At 48.6% G+C, this 26,975-nt stretch overlaps 1 protein-coding gene across 5 annotated transcripts; it reads right to left on the reverse strand.

Annotated features, from left to right (window-relative positions):
* On the reverse strand, positions 1-26,975 carry L1cam (L1 cell adhesion molecule). 5 transcript variants are annotated; one of them, XM_021187673.2, is made up of 29 exons: positions 26,876-26,975; positions 16,334-16,519; positions 13,003-13,017; positions 12,033-12,138; positions 11,594-11,793; positions 10,405-10,527; positions 10,140-10,310; positions 9,388-9,499; positions 9,079-9,263; positions 8,784-8,915; positions 8,502-8,645; positions 7,771-7,882; positions 7,495-7,661; positions 7,237-7,393; positions 6,909-7,033; positions 6,628-6,738; positions 6,204-6,401; positions 5,887-5,957; positions 5,489-5,711; positions 4,227-4,342; positions 3,664-3,865; positions 3,443-3,565; positions 3,190-3,363; positions 2,923-3,042; positions 2,652-2,813; positions 2,169-2,306; positions 1,781-1,853; positions 1,674-1,685; positions 1-1,282 (listed from the first exon to the last, which is right to left on the reverse strand). In XM_021187673.2, exons 2-29 carry the CDS (start codon positions 16,407-16,409, stop codon positions 1,051-1,053), a joined length of 3,780 nt encoding a protein of 1,259 aa, XP_021043332.1. In that variant the 5' UTR covers positions 16,410-16,519; positions 26,876-26,975; the 3' UTR covers positions 1-1,050. The 5 variants fall into 5 exon arrangements, with proteins under 5 accessions (XP_021043332.1, XP_029390077.1, XP_029390078.1 ...); XM_029534217.1 differs by having other exon boundaries at positions 26,871-26,963; XM_029534218.1 differs by lacking the exon at positions 13,003-13,017.

The raw sequence follows: 26,975 nt of genomic DNA on the forward strand, positions 1-26,975 counted from the left end.
TTTTTTTTTTTTTTGTCTGCTTTTATTTTTCGTGGAGTAGGGTCATCAAAGCTAACTGCTATAAAATGGAGAAACCACCTAGAGACTCAGACATCTGCCTACACACTAGTGGCATATGGGGAAAGGGCAACGGCACAAACTTTCAAAGTCACGGTGTATTTACATTCCCAACATGAGGAACAGGGGAAGGGGCTGAGGATGAGAACTGGGGGCAGGCAGGGCTGCTAAGGGGTTCTGGGGTATGGTGGCAGTAGGGAGAAGCCTAGCCAGTGCCTGTAGGAAGAGGTGTGCCTATCTCCAACAGTGAGAGAAGCCACTTCGATGTTGTCTGGTGGGTATTGAAGGCAATATGAATAAGTGAATGAGTGTGTGTGTGTGTGTATCCTGAAAGGTGGAATAGCAATGGGAGGAGGGTGCAAACCTAGTGTGCTAAGGGGGTGGGGGACAACTCTGGGCTTTCCAGATGGCCTCTTCTACACAGGTGGCCAGCTTGCTCAGGTCCCCATCCTGATTGGATCAAAAATGACCAAAAAAAGTGAGCAGATGGTGGGGACAGAGTTTTGTCTCCAGTCAGGCTAGCCAGGGAGAAAGAAGAGGTGCCAACCTAGTCCTGAGGAGACCCCACCATGCCTGTTTCCAGTCAGAAAGTGAGGGCAGCTTCTCAGAGACGGCTCAGAAGACTCTCCTTTGTCTTTCTCCCAAACTGTGGCCTGTCTGTCTAAATGGGTCGGCAAGGCAGCACCTGAAGATCCCTGATATGGGAGTGAATTGCCCCAAGCTGGGGCAAAGCAGCGTATGCCCAGGAAAGGGTGCAGCTGGGTTTTGGCAATAAAGAGGGTAGCGGGTGGTAAGAAAGAGACTCGAAGCCAGTTTCTCTCCTCTGCTCTAGTCAAGTCTTCCATGCGCTGTGGAGAGAAGGAAGGACCTTGATCCCAAAGTCAGCAGGCCAGTGGCATGGTGCACTACATTGACCAGGTGTCTTGGCCCCTGGATCTTCTGCACCTCTGGCCCTGGACCCAGATTGGCCCCGCCTCACATGGCTGGACCTTGCTATTCTAGGGCTACTGCAGGATTGATAGGAGAGGTAGCCCCTGAACTGTCATTGCCTCCTGCTGCCTCCTTCTCTTTTTTGCCACTGTACTGGCCGATGAAGGAGCCATCCTCATTGAACTGGACGTCCACACTGCCCCCATAATCAGCCAGGCTGTCATCACTGCCTAGGGGTTTGATGTCTCCATTGAGAGATGGCTGGCTGCTGCCAAAGGCCTTCTCTTCATTGTCACTGTAAGAAGAGAAGGTGAGGTGTGAGTAGATGTATTGCAGAGCTCTGGCAGTATACCCTAACAGGTCACCCTAGAAGGTTCTTGCCCTCTTTTATTTTCCTGTCCATATAGAAAGTTTTGGGACTCATCTTGACACACTTCTAGGAGGTCAGGCTGTATGCATGATGCCACAGGGCCTGTACCTACTGCTCGAGCCTCTCTTGGGGCTAAAAGCAGCCTAGTTATAGGAGTTATAGGCAGCCTAGCAACTAGGGTCTTAACACAAGAATAGTTGGGTAATGTTTGCTTTCCCCTAAAAGAGTAACTGATGAACCACCAAAGATAAAGTGGGGGATCCCTCCCTCCCTAGTCCCTTAGCTCTAACTGGACATCCCTACTGTCACATCTTACCTCTCCAGGGACCTGAAGTCACCCGAAGCACAGAAAAGAGAGAGGGGTTCAGTAAGAAGCGAAGGTCAAGCAGAGCTGGGCCAACCCCTACTTTTGCCCCTGCTCACCTGTACTCGCCGAAGGTCTCGTCTTTCATGGGCCGGGCCTCGGAATCTACCTGAGTGTCCTCCTTGTCCTTCACTACAGACATACCAGAGGAGTCAACTTCTCCTGCCCACCCCCAGATTCTGGGTTGCTTTGTGCTAAGAGCCCATAGCACTGTCTTAACAGTACTTAGAAACTTTCAGAGTGACCCACCCAACCCATGTGGATCCAGCTGCTACTGCTGTAGGCTTCTGTGGCCCCAGCCTGGTAAGAAGTCACCTTTGGGCTCTGACCTGCACCCCCACCTCTCTGACTATGCTTGTCATGCAACTCCCACGTTTGGGCTCTTGGGAAGGTGCTTTTTCTCTATTTTCAGCTGTCTTACCCGAGCCTGCACATTTTCCAGGTTACCTGAGTATTTGCCACCCTTGCTGCGTTTGATGAAGCAGAGGATGAGCAGGATGAGGAGCAAGAGAATGATAGCGCTGACAAAGGCAATGAACCAGCCCTCGGAGGCAAAGCTACCTGTAGTAGAAACTTGCACGGGGCCTGAAAGCACAAAGCAGGAAGAAAACAAAGCCCAGGCCCTGGGATGAGCTATGCTGCCAACAGGAATGCTACATTCCTAATCTTGAACAGCAGCCTCTAAGTTAAGACATGGTACTCAGGACCCATTTGAAGCTATAGGGGACTTTTGGGGCCAGGGAGTACCACAGCAGCAGATGAGGAGAGGGAGAAGAGAGCCCTCTATTGATAGTGTAGGAAATGGCCAAAGCACACCCGGATTTCTGGGAGGCAAAAAGAGTGGTTCATGGCTGCTAGGGGCTGCATTCAACAAACCCAGCAGTGGCACCCAAGGCTTCCTGGCAGAGGATAGTGGCCCCGGTGCCTCACCAGTGCCATTAGTCTTCACAGCCAGATGGTGCAGGAGGACCTTCTCCTTCATCAGGTGGATCTCATATTTGGTGTCAGGCTGTAGGTTCCATTGTGTGTAGGAGCTCTGATTGTAGCTGACATCCTGAGGCTGAGGCTGGTGATCAGGGCTCACTTTCCCTTCTGTACAGATAAAGCATGGTGGCAGAGGGACTCAGCAGGAGGACTGGGGACACCTTAGGGGTAGGGATAGAGCCTTAGCTCTATACCCCAAGGATATCTCTGCACTCACCTGGCAAGGCTTTGAACAAGATATGGAACCTGAAATTGCACTGGCCCTCCTGAGGGACCCAGGAGACCACACTGTAGTTTTCACCTGCTGTGGCTGAGATGTTGCCAAAATCTGGCTTGCCTGGAGAATGTAGGAGCAAAGAGGGACCACAAGGCTCTTCAAAGGCTCACTCTCATGAGCTTAGTCTCCCAGTCAACCTCCTCCCTTGGTCAAGGACAGGATAACAATCAAGACTAACACCACCAAAAAACCCTTGCTTCAGCTCACCAAACAGGGCCATGGTGCCTCCTTCACGCACGATAGCCTCACCAGGACCCTGTTGGGTGGTGGCCTGAAGCTGGAAACGGTACTGCAGATCAGGGTTGAGGTTGGTCAGATTATGAGTCCGGAGTTCTGGGTCCGAAAGGTTGAAGAACAGCTGCTCTTTGCTTTCCCCAGCCACTGTGGAAAGAAGTAAGAAGCTGGCTTCAGTTACCTTTTCTAGGTCTCCCAGCCTCCATACCACGTACGGTGCACGCACAGGGATGGTAAGAGAGCAGGTAGCCAGTGAGCACTCCATTGTGGCTGAGTGGTGGCTGCCAGTGCAGTAGCAGGCTAGTGTCCGACTGACACTCCAGGTGTAATGCCTCAGGGTGGCCAGGCACTGTGGAAAGAAGTACAGAAGGGTAGAAGGTCCTCACCTGAGTCCAAGAAGAAGGGGCAGGAAGTACAAGTATGGGGTAAGGTGGCAGGCAGACTCACCTCCCTCTGGGGTGCTGAAGGTCCATTCACTTGCAGGCCCCAAGCCCCGCCCATTAAAGGCCTGTACCTCCACATGGTAAGAGCTGTAAGGACGCAAACCACTGAGGATGGCACTGGTGGTGTTTGCAGGTACCACTATGTGGCTTTTGTGGACATGCCTCTTGCTGTGCTTTCTCTGGCTGCCCTTCCACCAGTATGTTACCTGTCCAGATGGTCAACAAACCTCATAAGGATAGAAGTCATTGATAGAACAGGACCTCCAATACATGTTCCTCACCACCCTTGTCATAGACCCTTTCCCTCCAACCCAAAAACTTCCAGAAGAGCTGCTTACAGACAACAGAGTTCCCACCCTCAATATTTTTTTTTCGAGACAGGGTTTCTCTGTATAGCCCTGGCTGTCCTGGAACTCACTCTGTAGACCAGGCTGGCCTCAAACTCAGAAATCCGCCTGCCTCTGCCTCCCGAGTGCTGGGATTAAAGGCGTGCGCCACCACGCCCGGCCCCCCACCCTCAATATTATCACATTCCTCTTTAGTTCTCCACATATCCTGAATCCTTACATTGTATCCCCTGAGGTGGCCCTTAACCTGGGCCAAGTCCACAGGCCTCCACCTGACAAGCACAGTACTTGAGTTGAAGATTGTGATGTCTTCAAGTTCAGGGCTCACCTGGGGGTCTAAAAACATCCAGTTATTTGGAGAAGATACAGGCCTTCACCTGAGCCAGAAGGCTAGACTCCTTCCCACAGGAAAGTGGGCTGCATGCCACATGAGGGGCTATTCAGTGACAAATGGGACATTGGAGCTCTCCAGGAAGAAAGTAGTAACTTACACAAAGAAAACACACAAAAAAATCCTGACTGAGTGCTCAAAATTACCATTTGATGATGCTCCAGATTCAAGAAAACCCTTGAGGCATGGAAACGGTTTGGTAACTAGCTCTTAGCTGACATGCTGGGAATGAAGTGAGTTGAATTATTTTACATTTTGAAATATTTGTATATGCACATTAAGATGTCTTGAGGATAAGTTCAAGTCTAAATATATAGGATTTCTCTCTATAGTCTGGGCTATCCTAGAACTCACTGTGTATCTTAGGGCATCCTCTAATTTCTACCTCAGCTTCTGGAATGCCATAATTAACTTTATTCTAATATAAATATAATTTAGAGATAGTCTCCTGGAACTCAAGCTGGCCTCAAACTCTATATGTAGCTGAGGAGGGCCTTGAACTTTCAGTCCTTCTGCCACCACTTCCTGTATGTTGGGATTACAAGTATACACCACCATTCTTGATTTATATTGTGTTGGAGATCCAATCTAGCCTTTGTGTATGTCAGGCAAGCACTCTACCAAATGAGCTACATCCCAGCCCTATATATACTACACTATTTTTAGCAAGCTTGTGTTTTCACTGATCCAACACAAAAAGTCGTGTGGAATTTCCTACTTTGGGTGCCATATTTCAGCTCCTGGAACATCTCAGAGTTGGGATTTTCTGATGAGGGATACTCAGCCTATACCAGACACTCCCTGGACCAGAAAGAGGAAATGTTGCCAAAGATAGTCCTGGTTCACTTAACTGCTATTTCTGTTAGTGGCAAAAGTGCAGCAATTTGAGCTGTGCAGAATTTCATAACATCACAGTATCTATAGGAAAGCATGTCCTTGCTTGTAAGAATTGTACACTGAATCACTGAGGGGTGAGGGCTGGCAATGGCAAATGGGGAGAAATATACATGTGCATAGAATGACATGCACGAGGATTCCTGTCCCCAGCCCTCAAGCCCTGGGATATGGGCCAGGCTCAGTCCAATACTCACAGTCTTCCCCTGAATAGCCAATGGTGACCTGGGGCTCAGGGCCCTTGCCCTGGTTGTTCACTGCCTGGACTTTGATCTCATAAGGCACAAATGTGGAAGTATTAGACACCACCAGGAAAGGGTCGCTCACGGTCTGTTCCCTCCAGGTCTCCTGCTTGCCCTGTGGACGCCACTGTACACGGTACTGAATCTGGGGGGCATTCCAATCCATCCACCGAAGGGGCTGGAGGAGACCAGTAGATAAGAAGACCATGGCCAAGAGCTACCATCTTCTTTGCCTTGTCCCCCAGCCCATATATATCCCAGGCATTGGTTTCCTCTTTAGTATAGCCAAAGGACAGCAAATAGCTGGGTCCTAGCTTTGTGTCCACAATGCCAATCAGGGTAGGGACCCTTACCTTCCATGTGATGACCATATTGTTGGTCTCATTCCCTTCCCCTCTCACATCCACAGGGTTCTTCTCTGGAGCTGGAAAGTAATGTGTCAACCTATCAATGCTGTAGCAAGGACAAGGTACAAATGGCCCATTTTGACTCCTGAAGCAATAAGCCAGCAGCCCCATGGGTAAAACAAAGACCTCCTTGTTGCCCCTGGAACTCTGGATTTAGGGGGCATGGACACAGCATGCCCTTTCTACACCCACCCACAAAACCTGGGGCCCAGTGACTGCCACCCCTTTCAGGTGATCTGGGAGAGGGTGCTGCCTTGACTTACCTGCCTCAGGTGTGACTACAGTCTCAGAGACAGGGCTGGGTTCTCCAGGACCATATTTGTTAATGGCAGTGACCCGAAAGGTGTAGTGGACATAGGGGGACAGCTTGAGGGTAGTAGAGGTCTGATTTCCTGGCACCTTGCCCAGACTGAACCATTTCTCAGGAGCCATTTCCTTGTCCTCAAATTCAATGTCATATTCTGCCAAGAAGCAAATCCACATTGGAGTAATGAGCATATAGTGTAGCCTAGTGGGGAGGTCAATGGGGAGATAGGTGCTATAAAGGAACACAAGCCCCCTGGAAAACAAGTATGTGCTTTAATGAGGCAGATCATCTTGTGGCTATGGCTCTGGAAGAGAGGAGGACCTGAGGAGAGATACAGCTGGCAGGAGCAGTGCAGGGGATGCCTCACTCAGGTCTCTTACTCTCAATGGGAGAGTTGTGGTCTTCAGCAGGGCTCCAAGACAAGTGCACCTGGCTCTGCTTCAGCAGGTGGCGGTCGGACAGCTCCAGGTAAGGCACTGGCCCAGGGCTTCCTGAGGGTCATAGAAGGTGGATTCTCATGGAAGGTGGATTGTTTAGCCTCCTCAAGAGCCATCTACATGCCCCCACCTCCAACTCAGAATGTCCAGCAATAGGAGGAAGCATGGGCATGATGGGTCAGAAGATAGGTACCCTTTGTACCTAACTCTGTATTAGGACTTACCCACCACTAAGAGCTGTGCCCTGCTCTCCACCTCATCCAATTCAGTGCTGGCCACACAACTGTAGTTGCCCTGGTCACTGTAGTCCAGGCTCTGGATGACCAGTTGTCCATCTTCTATGAAATACCTAGAGGTGGGGGCATGCATGCCCCTTAGCTAGTGGCAGATGAACCATTTTCTGTCCTTCCTGACCCTTTCCCTTGTCCCACCATGGACTTTCTCCTCTAAGGAGGAGTGCCTCCTGCCAGGACAAGGCTAGGAGGTCTGACTCCCAGTTTTTCTCACTCTGCTCCCTTCTACCTAGCCCAGTTTAGGGCTTGGGGCCCTCACTTGTCACTGTCCCCACGTTCCTGGAGGTCTCTCCCATCTCCACGCCAAGTGATGCTGGCCTGCAGAGAGGGGTCAAAGGAGGCCTGGCACGTGAATGTCACCCTTGCACCTTTCTTCTCAATTGCGCTCCGGGGCCCCTGTGTGATCTGGGTTGCTTCTGAGGGGAACAAAGGGGAAGGGAGGTCATTTTGATGTTCTCCACAGACTTCAACCCTACCTCTCAGGAAGTCTAACAGTCATGTGTGCTCATCATCTAACCTTTAACCTGTAGGTTAGCCAAAATGGTCACATTGTTCTGGTCATTGGCAGCCTGGCAGAAATAGCGTCCAGTGTCATTGGCCTGGAGGTCTCTGATGCTCAGCGTTCCATTGGCATAGGGGAAAAATCGTTCATCCTGAAGCACTGTGGTTCCTTCTTCATCCAGCCTAGAGCAAGAAGAGGGGCTGGCTTGGACTAACCAGCTTGAACTCCATGCCCTCCTGGGATCTTTAGATGAGAAGATAGCTTAGAAACCGCCATAGGATGGGCACTCACCACTGGACACTGGGAACGGGAGCTCCAAAGGCTTTGCATAGCAAGTAAGCAGTACTGCCCTCAACTGCCATGTATGTCTGATTGTCTTTTGTTAGGATCCTGGCTGGCAGCTCTAGAGGAAGAATAATCTCAGGAGACAGGGTATGTCTAGAGGTCCCAAGTGTAGAAGAATCTAGTAACTCCCCAGATGGCATACACAGACTCTCAGGAGCTGTGTTTATTGGCTTCCCCATTCTAGGCTGTCCCTCTCAGCCTTAGTTAAATGGTCTCCTTAGTTTTATATGTACTTCAGCCACAAGGATTCTATCAGGTATTAAAGGCTCAAGCAGTTAGTATCTTCCCCAAAGCCTTCCCTGTCCAGCCCCAAATCTCCCTGAGTATCGGTGACAGAAGTCATCAGACTATCCTGGGTTACATCTTGTCCAGGGTACACCTCTGCTCAGACATGTTGAAAGACCCTGCCCAAAAAAAAAAAAAAAAAAAAAAGAAAGACCCTGCCCATTCTATGACTCCCACTGCCAACTATGTAAGAATGGAAGAAAAATGGGGTGAATTCCTTAGAGAAGCAAGGCATCCCCAAGAAGCTATGCCCCAACAAGTTGCTGGCTGAGTAGTTTTGGTGGACTGGAAGGACAGACTAGGCACTATGAGGCAAGGGGAAGCAGGTGGGTGGGAGGAAAGAAGGGACAGAGGAAAGGAAGGCAGGCAGGAGATAAGGTCACTGCACTCACGGACAACATAAATGTAGGCATTGGCTAGCAGGAGCCCATGCTGGTTGCGGGCTTCACACTGGGTCACCATTGTGTCACTTGGCTGCACATTACTCAAGATCAGAGACCCCTGCTCAATCCGGTACTTCTGGTCCTTGTTCACCTCTGTGTGCAACAGGCAGGGCCCAAAGGCTCAGGAAAGAACACTGCACTTTGTTGAAAGCCCTCCTCACCCTCCTATTCCTCCCCTTGATGTTTTCCTGTACTCCCTACACACCCAACCACTGCTGAGGCCGTGCTTACTCTCCATAGACATTCCGTTGATTCTCCAAGTGATCTCTGGTTGGGGCCTGCCCTGGACTTGGCAGTCTAGGCGGGCAGTCTCTCCTGGACCATACAAATGGCTCTGGGGCTTCTGCAGCCAGTATGGGGCAGCTGAACAGGAGAAAAAGGCAGCCTGAGCCTGAGCCTGAAGCCTGCTCTGGCCCTAATTGCAGGCCCTGCCCTCTCCCATGACAGTGGACATTGCAGGCCATCAACCCTGAAAGCCTTTCTGAGGAGCCTGTGGTAGCTGAGAAAGGATGTACCATGCCCATACCTTCCACAGTAACATAGTAGACATGCCGGGCACTGCCCAGCGAGTTCTCAGCAAGGCAAGTATACTCGCCATCGTCCTCTTCGCCCACATTGAGTAGTTGCAGGGTCTTGTTGTGGTTTTGGTAGATAACACGGTCTGTTGGCATCGGGTCACTGGGGTGCAGCCACTTAATGGTGGGTGTAGGGCTGCCCAGGGTCACAGTGCCAAGGGAGAAGAGAAGGAAGAGACAACAAAACCACTCGGTCCTGAGGCATAAACCTGTTGGGGGCTGTGGAGCACCAGCCCTTCACCCTAGAAGCCCATACTCACAATCCCTCAGCAATGCACTCCAGGATCAATGACTGGCCCTGCAAGGCTACCAGGTGGCTGCTGGAGTTTGTGGGAAAGAGCAGACGTGGCTTCCGGTCAATCATGCTGTTGGCTACCAGGAGAAAAGGAGTGAGCCATCAGACTTGGAGAAATTGGACGACCCAGTGAGGCCCTAGGCCTCTGCTTGCTCCTATATTAAAAAGAATGGCTGCAGTATGGCTCAGTGGTAGAAAGTTTGCCTGAAATTCCAGAAGTCCTGGGTTCCAGAAAAATAAAAAGATGCCCAATGGATGTGGTGGCCACAAATTAATTCATTCATGAATTTAAGGCAGAAGAATCATGAGTTCAAGACCAGATTGACCTACAGAGTGAAACTATTTTTTAAAGTGTGTCCTAGCAACATGTGGTAACATATGACTCCAATCTCAGCACCTGAGAAATAGAAATAGGCAGATTTCTGTGAGTTTGAAACCATTCTGATCTGCATAGCAAGTTCCAGGCCAGTCAGTGATACAGAGTGAGACTGTTTCAAATCAACCAACCAACCAACCAAACAAACAAAACCAACCAAACAAAACATATTCACCCATCTCTGCCTTTACCACATCAGAAGGGGTCTTAGTGGGTACAGTTGAGAGTCATGCTGCCTGCCTTTGAGGGCATTTGTGGTTGTGTGTCCCTTTCCTTGGGGCTGGCCAGGCTGGAAGTCAAGAAAAAAGTGAAATAGGGTTATCAAAGCTTCTGGGACTCACTGGGCTTGACCCGGAGGTCAATAGGTTCCTTTTGAATGATGGTCCGGGTACCAGGGAAGTGGGCATTGCAGATGTAGTCTGAATGATTGTCCGAGGTAAGCACATTGGCAAAATATAGGTCTCCATTCTGGCCCATGGACACCCGCTCATCTTGTTTGATGTGCAAAATCTCTGCAGAAGAAGAGACAAAAAGATGGAGGTAGGAATCTGTTGAAGAAGACCCTAAGCCCCCATGTTCCAGGCAGCAGTTCCTTCTGGCACCCACTGCTGTTCATCCAGTAGATCCTAAGTGGGGCTGCACTGGGTGGAGGGTTGCAAGGCAGAACTACTGATTCTCCTTCCTCCACTTCCACAGGTTTTACAGTCTCCTTCGGCCACTTGGGGGCACCTAGAAAGGACAGAGACTGACATTCTCATCTTGATCAAAACAGTTGAAGACAAGAAGGAGGAGAGATAGGGGAGGTCATGGTGATTCACAAGGGTGTGAAGGGGCAAGGTGGAAGTTCACATAAAGGGAGGTAAAAATTCTGGATGTTTCTGAGGCTCATAGCGGAGATGGGGGTCCCACAGCAAAGAGATGGTAAACAGGGAGCCAACTGACCATGAAGGGTTAATCCACTACAATTCTCAGCTCTCCCACCCACCCTGAGGAAAGGACAAGAATGGTGGGGGGAGGCTGAGTTGCAGCTGTGGGGGGAGGGGAGCTATGGAGGGATGCAGGAGCCACAGACCCTTCCATCATCTTGACACAGGAAACCATGGCAACGGTTCCCAAGGTAACTAAAGAAGAGAGTGCTTCAGGAGGCAGAAAACTCAGTAAGGATGGAATGCAGAGGGAAAACCCCAGGGAAAGGGCGATACATATAAAGACACAGCTCTAGAAATAGGAACCAGGAATGAGAGGGATGGAGAAGCCAAGTTAGAGATGCAGAAGGAGTGTAAGGCAGCAGAGACCAAAGTGGAAAAACCAAGAAAAGATAAATGGCAGAGATGACAGAGATAAGCAAAAAGTGGAAGGGAAAAACCTAGGCAGAAATAGCAGCTACAAAGGCCAAGCCAGGGAGTGACTCAGACAGAGACAGGTGGGCAGAGAGGAAGGCAAAATAGACCCTGAGGCAGTCACCCACTCATTCAAGCCAATCCATGCCCCCAGCCCATCAGCAGCCATCACAAGATAGGCATCAAGAAAGACTAATAGAAGGAAGGGGCAATGAGGTAACAGGTTCAGTGGGAAAAGAGTGTGGAAGGGTGGATAGACTACTGGAGAAAATAGAAAAGGACAATGGGGACAGCTAGGGTGGAGTGAGGGCAGTCAGGGCACCTAGGCACCTCAATCACAACACAACCAGCTAAGGGGACAGTGGTTGCCAGTCAGACCCCAGCTCAACTCCCAGGATCTAAGGACCTTCCTTTCAGGTACCCCAAGCCCTTCCTGGCCCTGCAGTGCTTCGCACCCTCGGCCACGAGCTGGATCTCATGCGACATGGCAGTTCCTAGCTTATTGCTGGCATAGCAGCGATAGATGCCCTGAAACCTCTGGGCAAAGCTGTTGTTGCCTTCGATGGTGAAGGAGCCAGAATAGGGTGCCTCATGCACCACTACACCCAATTCTTCCTTGGGTTTGAAGTGGATGCCATCTTTCGTCCAGCGGAACCTGTGGGCAGAGCATGGATAAGAGGTTCTAGCACTCAAAAAATGCTGCAACGTGATAGGGGTGAGTGTTCCTGAAGGCAGGGAACCCCAGCTGGTGGGCCCAGAGTGGACAGGGACTCAGGGTCACAACCCATATCTGAGGCTTCTAGACTCAGAAGTTAGGTGACCCAAGGAGGCCTGAGAGCTAGAGGCTGAGGTCAGCTGTCATCAACAGAGGGTCAGAGGGTGGGGGCCACTTACTCCACTTGGGGTCTGCCTCTGGCTTCACATTTCAGGCTTATGTCATCTGTTGGGAAGACAACCAGGCGCCGTGGAGACTGTTCTGTGATGACAGGTGGCTCTAGCACTGGAGACAAAATAAGAAAAATGGAGAAATTTGTTTGGTTGATACCATGGCCTCAACCTCTGTCTCAACCTGAGGATAGCAAAGCACTTAGGAAGCCCATGGCCAGTGAGCATATGTGGAAAAGGAGAAGCTAAGAGACACAGGAAATCAGAAATGGACAAATGAGGAACAGAGAAGATAGCAATAGAAGTTAGAGAAAAGAAAAAGAGACAGACGGAGACAGACAGAAACAAAGACAGAAAAAGACAGACAAAGGCGCAGAGAGAAATAGTCTATGGCCATATTACCCCAAATGAATCTGATCTCGGAAGCTAAGTAGGCCTGGTTTAGTACTTGGATAAGAGAGATAGAAAGAACAAAAATTCGAGAGAGACAACAAAAAACAGAGAAAGTGAGAAGGGCAACACCAGCCAGGCTGTGGTGGCACATACAACCCCAGCACTCAAGGGGCAGAGCAAACAGATCTCTGGTTTCTAGACCAGCCTGATCTACAGAGTTCAAGGAAAGCCAGTGCTACATGGAGAAATCCTGTCTTTAATACCCCACTCCCAAAAGAAGAGCTATTCCTAGTGGTAAGAGATAGCACCAGAGTGACAGCAATAGATAGAAACAGTGTGAGAATGACAGAAATTCCAACAGAAGTAGAGACAGAGAAAAGATGCTAAATTCAGGTGAGAGAAGAAGCCAAGAGGAGCCTCTGGATTGAGTTAAAGGGACAAGAGACAAGGGACTTGAGCCAAAAAAGCCCCAACCAACCCACTTACATCACTACAGGAAAAGTAAGTATTCTTCAATATATAGAACAAAGGTGTGGTGACTCAGCCAAAGGCCCCTCCCCATCCCTGTTTGTGGCCTCCAACTTACCATGGTGTCCTTTATCTGAGAATCCAGACAGCAAGGGAGAGAAGGGAGAGAAATGCTGAGAGCAGTCCCAATAGGGCCTGATGGCAGGAGAAGAAGCATACTGGAGCAAACTCCCATGGAGAAGAGACATGGAAAGGTTATGGAAATTCAGGGGCACTGGACAGAATCCCTGGATGGCACAATGTCCAACAAGAAAAGCTTCACCAGATACAGCCCCAGGATTTGTAGGCTCAGAAATTTAGAACTTTTGTCTTTATAGTAAAGGGTGTTGTTATAGCCCCTGGCAAGGTTGGGTAAGGCCCACAGAAATAAACTCTTCTCCCAGGATGCCTTGGAAGATTTGAAGACAGACAGCCTGGCAACTGGCTCCTTCCCCTGCTCCAGCCCACTTCCCTTCTAATCCAATTAGTGCAGCTCAGTGTTTTCAATTAGGAAGGGCCAGCCTTCAGAGCCTGGTGCTCCTCCTCTTCAAGCCTTCCCAAAGGCCCTGCAAGCATCTGAGTCTCCATAGCCCTCCGGACCTGCACCAGCCATCCTCTCCTTCCTTCCTCCCAGGAGATTACCAAGCTCCCTGGGGCAGAGGAGCTGCCCCAACCCAGGACTCAACTGAGCAGCAAAGGAATGGAGAAAGGGGAGAGGAGGGAACAAAAACACTGGGTTGGCTCTGACAGCTTTGTCTCTACAGACTTCAGCTTCAGCATAAGGCTCCCAGAAGAGAAAATGGGACTCCCTAGGAAAAATGCAGAAATCTATGATCTGGGGAGAAACCAATCTGAGAGCAGGAGCGTGACAGCAGTGACAGAATAAGGGGAATCAACTCAGTGGAAGAAACATGAAGAGAGACAAAGGAACCTGGAGAGGCTGGTGAAGAGGAAATGGAAGGCAGGTCTCAATAGGTAGACAGCATGTCTGCCTGCTGCATCATTTCAAAGTCAGTACCAAGGACTGGCCATTGCCTAGGGCAGCCTCAGAGCTGCTTTAGTCTCTGGCCTAGTTATTTGTTTTCACTGACACTTTTTTTTTCTAAATTCACCCTGCCCCCACCACACAAGAGACACACCCAGCCCATCTGGCAGCAGGGCAGGCTGATACCCAGCATAAGGCCTAGGCATTTTAAATTAGGAAGCAGACCTTGAAAAGCAAGTGAAAGACAAAGAAGGAAGAAGGAGCACAAGCCAGACAATGGTGGCGCACGCCTTTAATCCCAGCACTTGGGAGGCAGAGGCAGGCAGATTTCTAAGTTCGAGGCCAGCCTGGTCTACAAAGTGAGTTCCAGGACAGCCAGGGCTACACAGAGAAACCCTGTCTCAAAAAAACAAAAAAAAGTGTAAATTTAGGGGGCTGAAGAGATGGCTCATCGGTTAAGAGCACTGACTGCTCTTCCACAGGTCCTGTGTTCAATTCCCAGCAACCACATAGTGGCTCACTACCATCTGTAATGAAATCCAATGCCCTCTTCTGGTGTGTCTGAAGACAGCTACAGTGTGTTCAGCTCATTTACATTAAATAAACAAATCAATCAATCAATCTTAAAAAAAAAAAAAAAGAAGGACCACTATATATCTATGAATGTGCAAAAGTTAGGGTCTGGCACATGTGTAGATGTCCTGGAATGTGCATATCTGTTGGTGTATATGTGTATATCTGGGCCTTAATAGAACACATGTGCAGATATGTCTGTGTATGCTTGCATCTCAGTACACAGTGCTATACTGTACAGCTCCCATGTCTATATAGACAATCATTCCTTGATTTCTGTGTACATAACTACTCCTTAAAGTGTAAATCACCAGTGTGTATTTCTGGTGGTGTGTGCCATTCCATTCATATTTCTGTGCCTAGTTAGAACAAGTGTCTGTTTCATATTCCCAGCACACTTGTATGTCCCTAAGCATCTCTGGAGGATAAGGAATGGGTGTAGGGATTTCTATGTGAGTGTCTAAGGTAGCCATAACCTCTGTGTCATCAATCTCTCTTTACCTCCTCTAAAGTTTGTTATACCCTGATGTCAAATGCCTTTCTTTTCTTTTCTTTTCTTTTCTTTTCTTTTCTTTTCTTTTCTTTTCTTTTCTTTTCTTTCTTTTTTTTTTTTATTATCGAGACAGGGTTTTTCTGTGCAGTCCTCCCTGTCCTGGAACTCATTCTGTAGACCAGGCTGGCCTCGAACTCAGAAATCTGCCTGCCTCTGCCTCCCAAGTGCTGAGATTAAAGGCATGCTCCACCACACCCGGCTTCAAATGCCTTTCAAGTTCACCTCTCTTGGCTCCTATCCCATTCTTGGCAGTCTTCCTCACCCCTGCTCTGGAGTTTGACTCTCTTTATTCCTAAGTTCAGAGATAAAGATAGCAGAGTGGACAAGGATTAAAGCCTAGTAACTCAATATTCATAAATATCATTATATATGGTACTCTCTGAAATACTTACCTACAGGATGACAACACTTAGTGCAGTGTGCCTACAACTCTTGCTGAAACTTGGGCGGAAATTTCATTACAGTAAACATACCCTTCATATGCAAACATGCTCTACTCACCCATATACCTGTACATCAATCCTACTACAAAGAAATATTATAGGCAAATACCTTCACAAACCTGACCTCTAAATAAGTTAGAGCGACTCACAAACTTACTGAAATAGGAAATTAAAATCATGTGTAGCAACAGTCATCTACTCAGTTAAAATATACACATCATATACACACACAAACGAACAAGCCAACTCAAAAGCCTAGTTCCACTATAGCTACACTCCACAATAGCCACACACTTACCTGTAATAGCTCTTCAGGCATCACAAACACACATGTTCCAGCTCTTTTCCCAATGTCTCCAAATAATTACACCCCCAAAAGAATTCAGAAAGCTGTTGAGTCAAGACCTGGTGTTTTCAAGGTGTCTTTTCCTGACTCAGACAAGATTACCCAAGGCCTAAGATGGGAAAAAGCTGATAATCTTAGGACTGCCCGTTCTCTTGGCTTCCATATCCATGGGATGTGTTCAGAGGGATTGGAAGCAGAGAAGAGAATGGGTTTGGAAAGGGTGTTCACACTAAAGGAGAGCAGAGGAAAGGGTCCAGACTGATGTCTTCTTCACGATCTGCTGTCCGTGGTGCTGGAGGCATATATATATTCCTGTCCATGGTGCTGACACTCCCCATGCTTTCTTTCTGACCCTTCTAAAGGTAAAGAGAGTCCTGGGTAACTCTTACCCACCCCATGTTACAGAAGAAGTGAGGGCTAAAAATGGGAGAAAGTGAAGAAGTAAAAGATAAAGAAGAGCTCTCAGCACAGCAGTGGTAGGAAGTGCTGAAGCTCCCTCCAGTTACTCACATTCATCAGGAATCTGTATGAGCAGGCAGGGGCTGCAGAGGAGGAGAGGCCACACATACCGCAGCATAACGACCATCTTCCTGACAGCTCAGCAGCTCAGTGCAGCACAACTGGCAAGATTCCACTCACCCTCCTGCTGGTGGTTGGTTTCCAGTAGTAGCTGCTGACTTCGGGTGGGGAGGGGTACTGAGAGAAGGGAGGAGGGAAGGTGGGTGAGGAGAGAAGAAGAGAATGGATGGTGCAGCCATTAGTGACTAACATCTAGGCCCAGATCTTGGCCCTGCCCCCAGCTGGCTATCTCCCTACCCCCATTTTCCTCCTCCCTACTCTTTACACAAGCAAATCTCATTTTGGAAGGAGAAACCTTTAAGAGATCACCTTGGGGCTGGTGAGATGGCTCAGTGGGTAAGAGCACCCGACTGCTCTTCCAAAGGTCCTGAGTTCAAATCACAGCAACCACATGGTGGGTCATAACCATCTGTAACAAGATCTGATGCCCTCTTCTGGAGTGTCTAAAGACAGCTATGTGTGTAATTACATATAATAAATAAATAAAGCTTAAAAAAAAAGAGATCACCTTGGTTGGGACTCCAAATTCCCTTTTATTCCCTTCTTTTGGTTTGTGCCTTTCTGCCAGCTGCCTCTCCAGCATCAACTTGATACCACAATTAACTCCCCTGTGGGTACCATCAGGGTATGTGTGTGTTGATATACCTGTAAGCAGGTGTCCAAGGGCCTGTGCATAGATGCAGATCTGCTCTGCATGTGGGGAGTATTTATGTGAATATGAATGCATATATTGATGTGTGTGTGTCTAAAAGTGACTGTTGAGGATGAATCCCTGTGACTCTAGCTCACACACATGAATGTAAAGAACATTCCTTGTAGTTTCGTTGTTATCTTTCCAAGACCTGACTGATCCCTGGGAGCTATCTGCACCTATAAGCTGGAGGCTTGGGGAACATGGTATGAAAGGAGAAAATGGGCCCAAGATGGCTGCATTTCATTGAATGGGCTCAAGAAAAGGAAGAGAGGATTAAAAATAAAGCCTGCTTTTAAGAACTGGGAGAAAGAAAAGAAAAAAAGCATTTCCTTGCTACTCTTCAGCCCCCAGAGGGCAACAGTGGGAGCTATGTCCTTCCTATTGCTACATGTTCCAGGCTAGGGTCATGTAAAGTTCTGGGACATTTCCCAAAACACCTCTCATGTCTGGCAGTCTCAGCACTTGGTTCTTTAGTTGAGTCTTCAGAGTTCAACTGCTAGATGCATCCACTTCAAGCCTAAGTCATTCCAAGTATGTTACCCTGGATGCAGTGGGGCCCAGAGACTTGGAGTCCAGACAAGGATTAGGAGAAGAAATAGACTTCCAAGAAAACAGAGAAATTTGACATAATAAAAGACATGAGGGCTGGTGAGATGGCTCAGCGGGTAAGAGCACCGACTGCTCTTCCAAAGGTCCCGAGTTCAAATCCCAGCAACCATATGGTGGCTCACAACCATCTGTAACAAGATCTGATGCCCTCTTCTGGAGTGTGTGAAGTCAGCTACAGTGTACTTGCATATAAAAAAAAGACATGAAAGAGGAAAAGGTAATGATCAAAGGAACATTCAGACAAAGGAAGAGCTAGTGTTGTTGGGTAACTGAGTTAGATGCCATGAAGCCCAATCTGGATGCCCTCAATAAATTCATCCAACCAGGATCTTATCAAAGTAGAGTGCCTCATCTAGAACACCTAAGTTTTAAAAGCAAGTAAGTGGGGTCAATAATGGGTAAAGATGCTTGCCACCAAGCCAGATAGCATGAGTTTGCTCCCTGGAGTCCACATAATGTAAGGAGAGAGCTGATTTGAACAAATTATTCTCTGATCTCCAAGTAAGCATCTTGGCATAAACACACAAATTAAAAAAATATAAAGGAAAGATTAAAACACCCCTAAGGAAGGTCATGTTAAGGCATTTGAACTCCATCAGGAGGCAGCCAGGAGTCACAAATCAATTTCGCCCAAGGTGGTGATCTGAGAGTAGTAGTCAACTTGTAGCTTTGCCCTACAAAGCTGGTGAGGGTCGCAGAGCACCAGAGTGGGTCAACATAGCTGGCCTGGAGGCCAAGGGAATGATTTAAACAGTAGGAAGTGGAAAATGGATGATCAGTCCAAACCTTCAAGAGCTGAGCTGGGACCCAGAATAGAACAGTGGTTTTTGTTTTACCAACACCTCCCCCAACAAAGCCAGTGATAGCAGGGCCAGGCAGCCCCAGGCAGCCTTAGTCTTGACTTCAAGGCCTGTAGGAAGCAGTGGGAGACTTAGATCAGAGAGCAAGGGATCAAACAACAGCCTTGGGAGCTCTGAGTCCTGGTCTGAGGTGGGGGTGGGGTGGGGACTGGAGCAAGGAAAGCTCAAAGGACTGTCCTGTCTGGGAGGATGCTTTGATTCTCCATGTGTTGAACTGGGGATTTCTATCAAGTCACTTCCTCATTCTCCTCTAAACCTATGATCCCAGAGTAAGGTTTGGTATATATGCAAAGTAAGGAGCAGGGGATAGGAATATTGTGTTATTCTGCATTTGCCTCATCCTGGATCTATCTTAATAACTGCACATTCAATTTATTTTTATGTCTCCTAGTATTATTTGTTATCTGTCTTGTCACTGGTCTGGACACTCAGAGACAGGCATGAAGGAGCCAGAAGATTGAGAAGCCTTTGACAGATGGGGGGTGGAGTGTCTCTTCTGTCTCTCTTCCCACTGCTGCTGGGTCTCTGATCTCTCATCATTCCTTAGGCAATTATAGAGAGAGCTAAGGTTGTTAGCTCAGCAGGCCCTGACCCCCCATCAGCACTATGAAGGGCAAAAGGGGGGGGGGTAAGTGTTCTACAGATGGAGCCAAGGCCCAGCCTGCCAAGGGTGACAGACAGAGTGAGAAAAAGGCAGGAGGAAGCAGAAGAGTCTGAGAAGCAGGGTTAGGGGGCTGGGAAGAGATGACAAAGACAGCTGTTAGAAGACTAGATAGCCAAGAGATAAATAAGATGAAAAAATATAGAAACAGAGATCTGGGCAGTGGGGACAGAGGAAAAAATAAAAAGGAATACAAAGGATAAAATATAGGTGCAAAAAGCAGTGCAGAAAGAGAAGGGTAAGGGGTAGTTGTGTGCACCTGCATGCAGGTCACTGCTACCTCCCTTTCCAGTAGTCCCAGTTCTTGGGTGGGTTGGGGAGGGAGAGGTACCAGGCAAGGGTTGGGGGAAAAAGAGACAATGAGTCTGGGTCAGTGTAGGGGGTTTCTCTGCTTGGAGGTCAATCTGGATCCAGAAGCAGGCCTGGGATAGTAGAGATGCTGAGCACTGAGGCCAGAGAGACAAAGCACCACATGACAGTGGGAAGCCCCTGTTCACTTATGGAACTGGAGCAGGAAGACAGTTGTAAAATAAAATGTGTGATTCACTGTTGGCTAATGCACATGTGCCAGAGAACAGGTAGAGGTTCCCACAGAGAGGAGGGTTATAAGAGGGAGAAGACCCTAGAGAAGCTCAGCAGATCCTTCCAAGATTGCTACTGAGTGCACACTGGCACAGAATAGGCAGCCACCTATTCTGACTGGGGGAGGTCCACAAAAAAAATCACAGGCATGATAGTGTGTGTGTGTGTGTGTGTGTGTGTGTGTGTGTGTGTGTATCAATCATGTACACCTCTCACTGTGTATACCTACCACACAATTGTGGAGTGTAAGACAAAGGTGAGAATGCTCCCAAGTGAAGCCAGCCTCCAGTCATCCTACCCACATTGTGGCAAATCTTATATGGCCAGGGAGAAAAACAGTATAGCAAGCACTGGGAGAGGCAAGTCCAGGAGATGAGAGTCAAGACCACAGGACAGGGCTCAGTAACAGCTCTTAAGGAGCCTTGCCTTGGCCATTCTGTGTCCTGCCTAAGTCCCATGGGGAGTCCTCTTGTCTACACCACACCATGTCACTGTCATCAGTCATCAGTACTGCATTGCTGGCAAAGACAGTTGCCAGGGAAGGGTCTAAGAGGTCATGGTACCATCCTCTGCTACATATGCAGCTAGAGACTCGAGCTCAGGGGTACTGGTTAGTTCATATTGTTGTTGCACCTACAGGGTTGCAGCCCCCTTCAGCTCCTTGGGTACTTTCTCTAGCTCCTCCATTGGGGGCCCCTGTGTTCCATCCAATAGCTGACTGTGAGCATCCACTTCTGTATTTGCCAGGCACTGGCATAGCCTCACAAGAGGCCGCTATATCAGGGTCCCTTCAGCAGAATCTTGCTGGCATATGCAATAGTGTCTGGGAGGAGAGGCCCTTGGTCTTACGAAGATCATATGCCTCAGTACAGGGGAATGCCAGGGCCAGGAAGCAGAAGTGGGTAGGTTGGGGAGCAGGGTAGGGGGGGAGGGTATAGGGGACTTTGGGGATAGCATTTGAAATGTAAATGAAGAAAATATCTAATTAAAAGAAAAAGAAAAAGAAATAGAAAGCTAAAAAAAAAAAAAAAAAAAGGTCATGGAACCGGACTAAGACTTCGAGTCATTGTTTCAACCTCTGAGCATGTGCGTGTGCACATGCGCGCGCGCACGCACGCACACACACACACACACACACACACACACACACACACACACCACTGGAACACATGCCTAACCAGCTCCAGGACTGCCACTTTTGGTCTTTCCAAAAAGTGGGAAGAGGACCCTTCAAATGTGGATCAAATAATCTCCAAGCCTCCTACTCAGTGTCTAGGGAAATGGCATCAAGCCAGAATGGGGGCAGTACTGGGGGCTCAGTGCTCTGAGTATATATCAGGGACAGAATGGATGGCAGGTTACCTATCCCTCAGGCCTAGGAGGCAATAGAAGACATTTGGTATTCTGTTGATAGTGACATGAAGGTTATCAGTGTCACCTAAACATTATTCACTATGCCCCTTTAAGGCCTTCTTCCAACCAAATAGGTTATGGCTCTTGGGTTTCTATGGTGATGGAGCCTGACAGCAAAAGTGGTGGAAGTCTTGTTGTTGCCTTTTGGGTTATTTAGATAATACATAAAGAAGACTTCTTGAGAAAATCCCTACAGGTATTTGGAAGCCCAGAAGTCTTAGACTCCTCTCTACCTCCTCCATAAGGGAAGACTGAAGAGAGTACACTCCATTCGGTCTCAGCCTTCTTTATCCCAGCCCCCCTCATTCTGCCTGAGGCTTCTGTCTCCAAGGCAACTAAGGCTCACCTGTTAAGGACTATTCTTAAATGATGAAAAGGGAGCAGATAGAGGTTAACCCTTTGTGAGGAAGGGAGGGAGGATCCTCATCATTGGCTGGTTCTATCGGACACTCCCTCAACCATATCTGTCAGCTCCATTTTCTTAAGTGAACTTATAGCGTTTACCACCTACCAGGGACTCCTCTAAGCACTTTTCCACAGACTCATTTCATCCTTATTAGCTCCATCTGACAAGTGACAAAATTGAAGCCGAGAGCTGAACTGTGCAGAGCTGCCATAGGCACGCAGTCGGGGTGAAGGTTTTTTTTTTTTTAAAGATTTATTTATTTATTATATATAAGTACACTGTAGCTGTCTTCAGACACTCCAGAAGAGGGAGTCAGATCTCCTTACAGATGGTTTTGAGCCACCATGTGGTTGCTGGGATTTGAACTCAGGAACTTCAGAAGAGCGGTCAGGTGCTCTTACCCACTGAGCCATCTCACCAGTCCCGGGGTGAAGTTTTAAATGGTGTAGAGGCTCCAAAAGCTGCCAAAAGCTCCTCTAACATCCTAATTTGTTTCTGCTTGGATCCTATAGAACCAGAGGCCTAGTCAAGTATGGTGACCAAGTCATTCTGTCCCCTAGGGAAGGGCTTATTTGCTAAGCAAATGTAGAAGGTAGGTAGTAGAGTATTGGAAGGACAGGCATGAGGAAGTCCCATGTAAGCAACAGCATATTTTCATGGAGCAGGCTTTTCTTGTTGGACTCAGAGGCAGACTGAGTTTCTTTGTCCCCTCACTACTAACCCCAATCTTAACCAAAGGCACACAAAGGTCTCTCTCTCCAGTCAGAGCTTAGGAACAGAAATGGCTCTGTTTTTGTACTGAGGGGTGATAGAGACCAAGGAGCCAGAATTCACCCCAACAGAGCACAGACCAGGATTCAGCTTTCCAGAGTATTGAAGGCAGAGTCACAACCCAGTAGCAGGTATCAGAACTCTCCTGGCCCTGGATTTCACGGGTTAGGTAGGATGAGCCTCACACTTAGGGGCTTAAGGGGCCGCCAAACAAATAGACAATCCATGTGAACTAGTGGAGGTAAATGTGATGAACGTGGCAGCATCTGACTAGTCTCTGATTCCAAAATGACTCCTGGAAGTGGCTCAGACACTGCTAGGTCCCCAGCAGATCAGACCCTTGGGGCTTCTATGCCCAAAGGGTTAAAGGGCAGAAGAGGCACAGGAAGCATGGGAGTGGACAATGGTGCTTCTGTCCTCCCTATGGCCTAAGCATTCCTAAGGCATGAATGAAGCCATCTGGGGAGGAGACCCAAGGGAATAGCCAAACCCTGGCTTGGTCAGAGTCTCTGCCCCCACAAGAACCACTGCTGCATTAGCCAGCCACCACCCCGGTCCCACCCCTTCTCAGCATAGACTCTGTTAGAGCCACTGAAGAGATCCATGTATACACAGGAAGATGTGCATGTATGCATGCTGTCTCTCAAGAACATACACACAGATATACAAATATGCACAGACAACCAAACAGGAGCCTAATGCAAGCAAATAAGACTAATGGAAGTTACACAAATACACACGTGACCAGATACATGACCCTCACACATACAAATAAAAATACTAGAACGCACACACAGAGGCTCAAAGCTTCCCAGCAACCCAACTTTCCCATGCAGACCTCCAAACTAGGGCTATCTCCTCCATTTTTGCCTGGCACTGTATGCTTTATACTGGAGTTTTGAAAAGGGAGGGGGCCCAATAAAGATACAGTCCTTGTTTTTCAAATTCTATCTTCAGACCAAAATTGAGACAGACAGGTTCCAAAGTCCCTCATGAACAAGTGCATATTCTACTACCTTCCTGCCCCACCCATCTGGTGGTTTATGAAGCAGCCACTACTGGATTTAGGTGCCAGGAACTACCAACACAAGTTCCTGAGTGGAAATGGAGTGGCCTTGCAGCTTTTTAACCTGGAAAAGCTGTGGTAAGCTCCCGAGGCCTTGGGTTGGGGGCAGTGGACAAAGAAAAGATCCCAGAAAGGCCAGCAGAGCAGATCCTCCCCTTGGCAAAAGAATTCCCACCCTCCTCTGACTACTCCCTCTCTCTCCAACCACAGCCTTTAGGAAGCCACAAAGACCCTGTTGATATTTGGGAAGCAGGCAGGGTGGTCATCAGATGTTCCTCTCTACCCTCCAAGTCAGTAAAGGCCATATGGGAATGTCTAAGCCCAATTCAGGGACATGGAGACAACTGAGGTATACTAAGGCTCACCTCTATTATGGGGACTAGCAACTCTGTGCCAAGCTCGGAGCCATCAGAAGTTACTGAGAGAGGGGAACACCTTAGGGGAAGTACAGGGTGGAGCAAAGAAATACAAAATAAACAAAAGGGCAATCAGACAGAGTAAAGGGCACCAACTGGAAGGGGAAGTGGGCCGACAGGAGCAGGGAGGAGGGAAGACAGGAGAGGACAGGAGGGGAAGGCTGTATCTCCACCTTCTATGGGCAAATGAGGAAGAAAGAGAATGGTCCAGCAAAAGGATAACAATGTTAGGGGCGGTGTAAGGAGCCTGGGAAAGCAGAAAAAGATGACCAGATTAGAGTAAGTGACAGATGGAAAGGTTATAGGACCCAAGGGATGGGGCTAATTAGGGCCCACTCTAGTTGGCCCCATACAGGGATCTAAGCCTTCCCCATCATGGGAACAGGTGACAGGGCAAAGACACTGCCAGCTTGGGACACTAAGCTCAAGTTTGGTGGCACAGGCCTGTCATCCCAGCATTTGGAAAGGTTGAGGCATGAGGGCTTCTTTGAGCTTGAGATCAGCCTCAGCTACATAGTGAGTACTAGATCATCCAGGGTTACAGAGTGAAACTCTGTCTCAAAAATTAGAAAGAAATTGTGAGGCAGAGACAGGTAATTTCTGAGTTTGAGGCCATCCTGGCCTAAAGAGAGCACCCCAGGACAGCCAGGCTATACAGAGAAATTGTCTCAATAAAATTTGAAAGCATTAAAAAAAAAGAAAGAAGGAAGGAAGGAAAGGGGAAAAAAGGAAAGGAAAGGAAAGGAAAGGGAAGGGAGGGGAGGGGAAGGGAAGGGAAGGGAAGGGAAGGGAAGGGAAGGGAAGNAAGGGAAGGGAAGGGAAGGGAAGGGAAGGGAAGGGAAGGGAAGGGAAGGAAAGGAAAGGAAAGGAAGGAAAGGAGTGGTGACTGAAGCTCAAAATGATCTCCAGTCATTGAACTGAGCAACAGCCAATATGTCCTCTTCACCCTGCCTAGCCAATCATGGAAAGTGCTTCTCATGGAAAGTAGCTATCTCTCAGTGACAGTCTTGGAAGAAGCTAACTGGGGAGCATAGCAGGACTCCCCTGTCTGCTAGCCTTCCTTCACTGTCTTCTTTTTTCCCTTCAAATTATCATGAAGGAAATAAAAGGGAAATCTGTATTTCAAAGGGACACGGATGGTATTGGTGACTGGTTACTTACATGTGCATTCTGGCCCAGGCAAGCACTTGGCAGTGAAAATCTATCTAGCAAATGGCTACCCACCCATGGCTACTCAGTCCCTGGGCAGTCATTCTGTGAACAGCCCCCATGCCTGAGCATGGTGCTTTGCAGAAGGCTAGAGGCTGGGCACTGGAGGAGGAGTCTCTTGGGAGTAGATAGTAGCTATCCAGGAGTGCTGTGCTGTGATGAATGTCAAATGTGTTTCCCCCTCCTTGGTAATCAGATCACAGGCAATTCCTAATTTCTTTTGTTCTCTATTTCAAATGTATTTCAGTAAGTTGCTCCTGTGTTTTTCAAATGTACTATAAGAAGATATATTGCTTTGGGGATTGTACACACACAAAATAATAGAGAATGACAGACATTGGAATACAGCAAGGAGGCAGAGAAGTAGGGAGTTCCCAGTCCCAGCCCTGTCACCAATTCGCCACAGACCCTTGAGAGTGACTGAAGGATTAGTGCCTGAATGGTAAGCAAGTATATACAGTGCTGCATAGATGTTGGGCTAGGTAAGAAGCTAGTGTTGTCAAGTCCCACCATCTGCAACAAGGGGCCCATCAGAGCTGAGGCCTTGAACAAGCCCCACCCTAGCCACCCTACTAAAGGACCATAAAGGTGGGAAGAAAGGCTGCTGAATCTATTCACCACAAGGGCCATGTGAGTCAGCAAAGACAACACTGGACTGCTAGTAACTACTACCACTGGAGTTGCATTAATCAGGATCAAGACATCTACCTGAAAGGGCTGCCAGGCCCCCAGACAGATGGTAGTCCTGCCTCCCTGAGACAGATGGATAGGGGTTCTAGACACTAGATCAGGAGGAGCAGTGGGTTATATCTGTTGTGCTTCTCAATCCCTATCAATCGACACCCTAAAACTCTGAACCAGATAGAAGGGAATAGGATATGGAAAGGTCCCTCCTCCCATAATTAAACAGAGTGTAAAACAATGTCTAAAATTGCTTCAGTCTCTACAGAAAGAGTCCCAGGCACCTTGTTTCCAGAAGTCCCTGGTCGTAAGCCAATGAGGCCCTTCTTCCCTTATTTTTACCTGATGGACCCATGGTCCACACCCATGTGCACCCACAGGCACATCAGTGAGTGCCCCAAACCATCTCTCTTAGTGTAGCCTTTATTGGCCAAAGAACCTAAGGGAGGTTCTACACCTGAGAGGAGACTGGTTTTTCAGTGCATTTGAGAGGATCCCTGGAGGGAATTTGGAAAGGAGAAGGTGAAGAACAAAGCCCCCTCCCCACTTTGGGGTTGGAGGGGCAGGCAGCGCCCATCCATCCCTGATCCTTCTCCTCCTCCCACTACCAGAGGAGATTCGCTCAATCTCCCCCAACACCATGCTAGACACTGGCTTCTCCCCCACCCAAGCCGCAATCAGGACTTTAGAATGGGGATAAGGAACAGCCACGCCCAGAGCCACACCCCACAGCGGTCGACTGGGTTAGATGGATGTTCCACTGGGTTCACATTTCCTTCCTCACACATGCATACACCCACAGGGATATGCCAACTTCAGCCCCACTTGCCCATTCAGAACCTGACTGACCACTCCTGTGCCCCTAAGCATGCATTTGGGGAGCCGCCCAGTTACCCCTCACCTGTCGAGCTCTGGCACCTAGCCACTTTCTCCAACCCCATTCCAGACCGCAGGGCTCAGAGCCTGGTGTCTAGTATGCTTGGGTGGGGCTCCAGCCTTCCTACCGAGGAGGCACGAAACCCACTCCCTCTGAGCCCGAGGCTGGCTGGGTCTGGAACGCAGATGGTCGCTGCTGCGGTCAAGGGAACAAACCAACCCACCTTACCTACGCCGATCGGGTTGCCAGCTCAGCCTCTGTGCACGCAGACCTCGGACCCGCCACCCAGCAATCCCGCTGCGGACGCGGATGTCGCTGCTGCTGCTGC

Source organism: Mus pahari, chromosome X (assembly GCF_900095145.1).
Source record: "Mus pahari chromosome X, PAHARI_EIJ_v1.1, whole genome shotgun sequence".
NCBI classification, from domain to species: domain Eukaryota; kingdom Metazoa; phylum Chordata; class Mammalia; order Rodentia; family Muridae; genus Mus; species Mus pahari.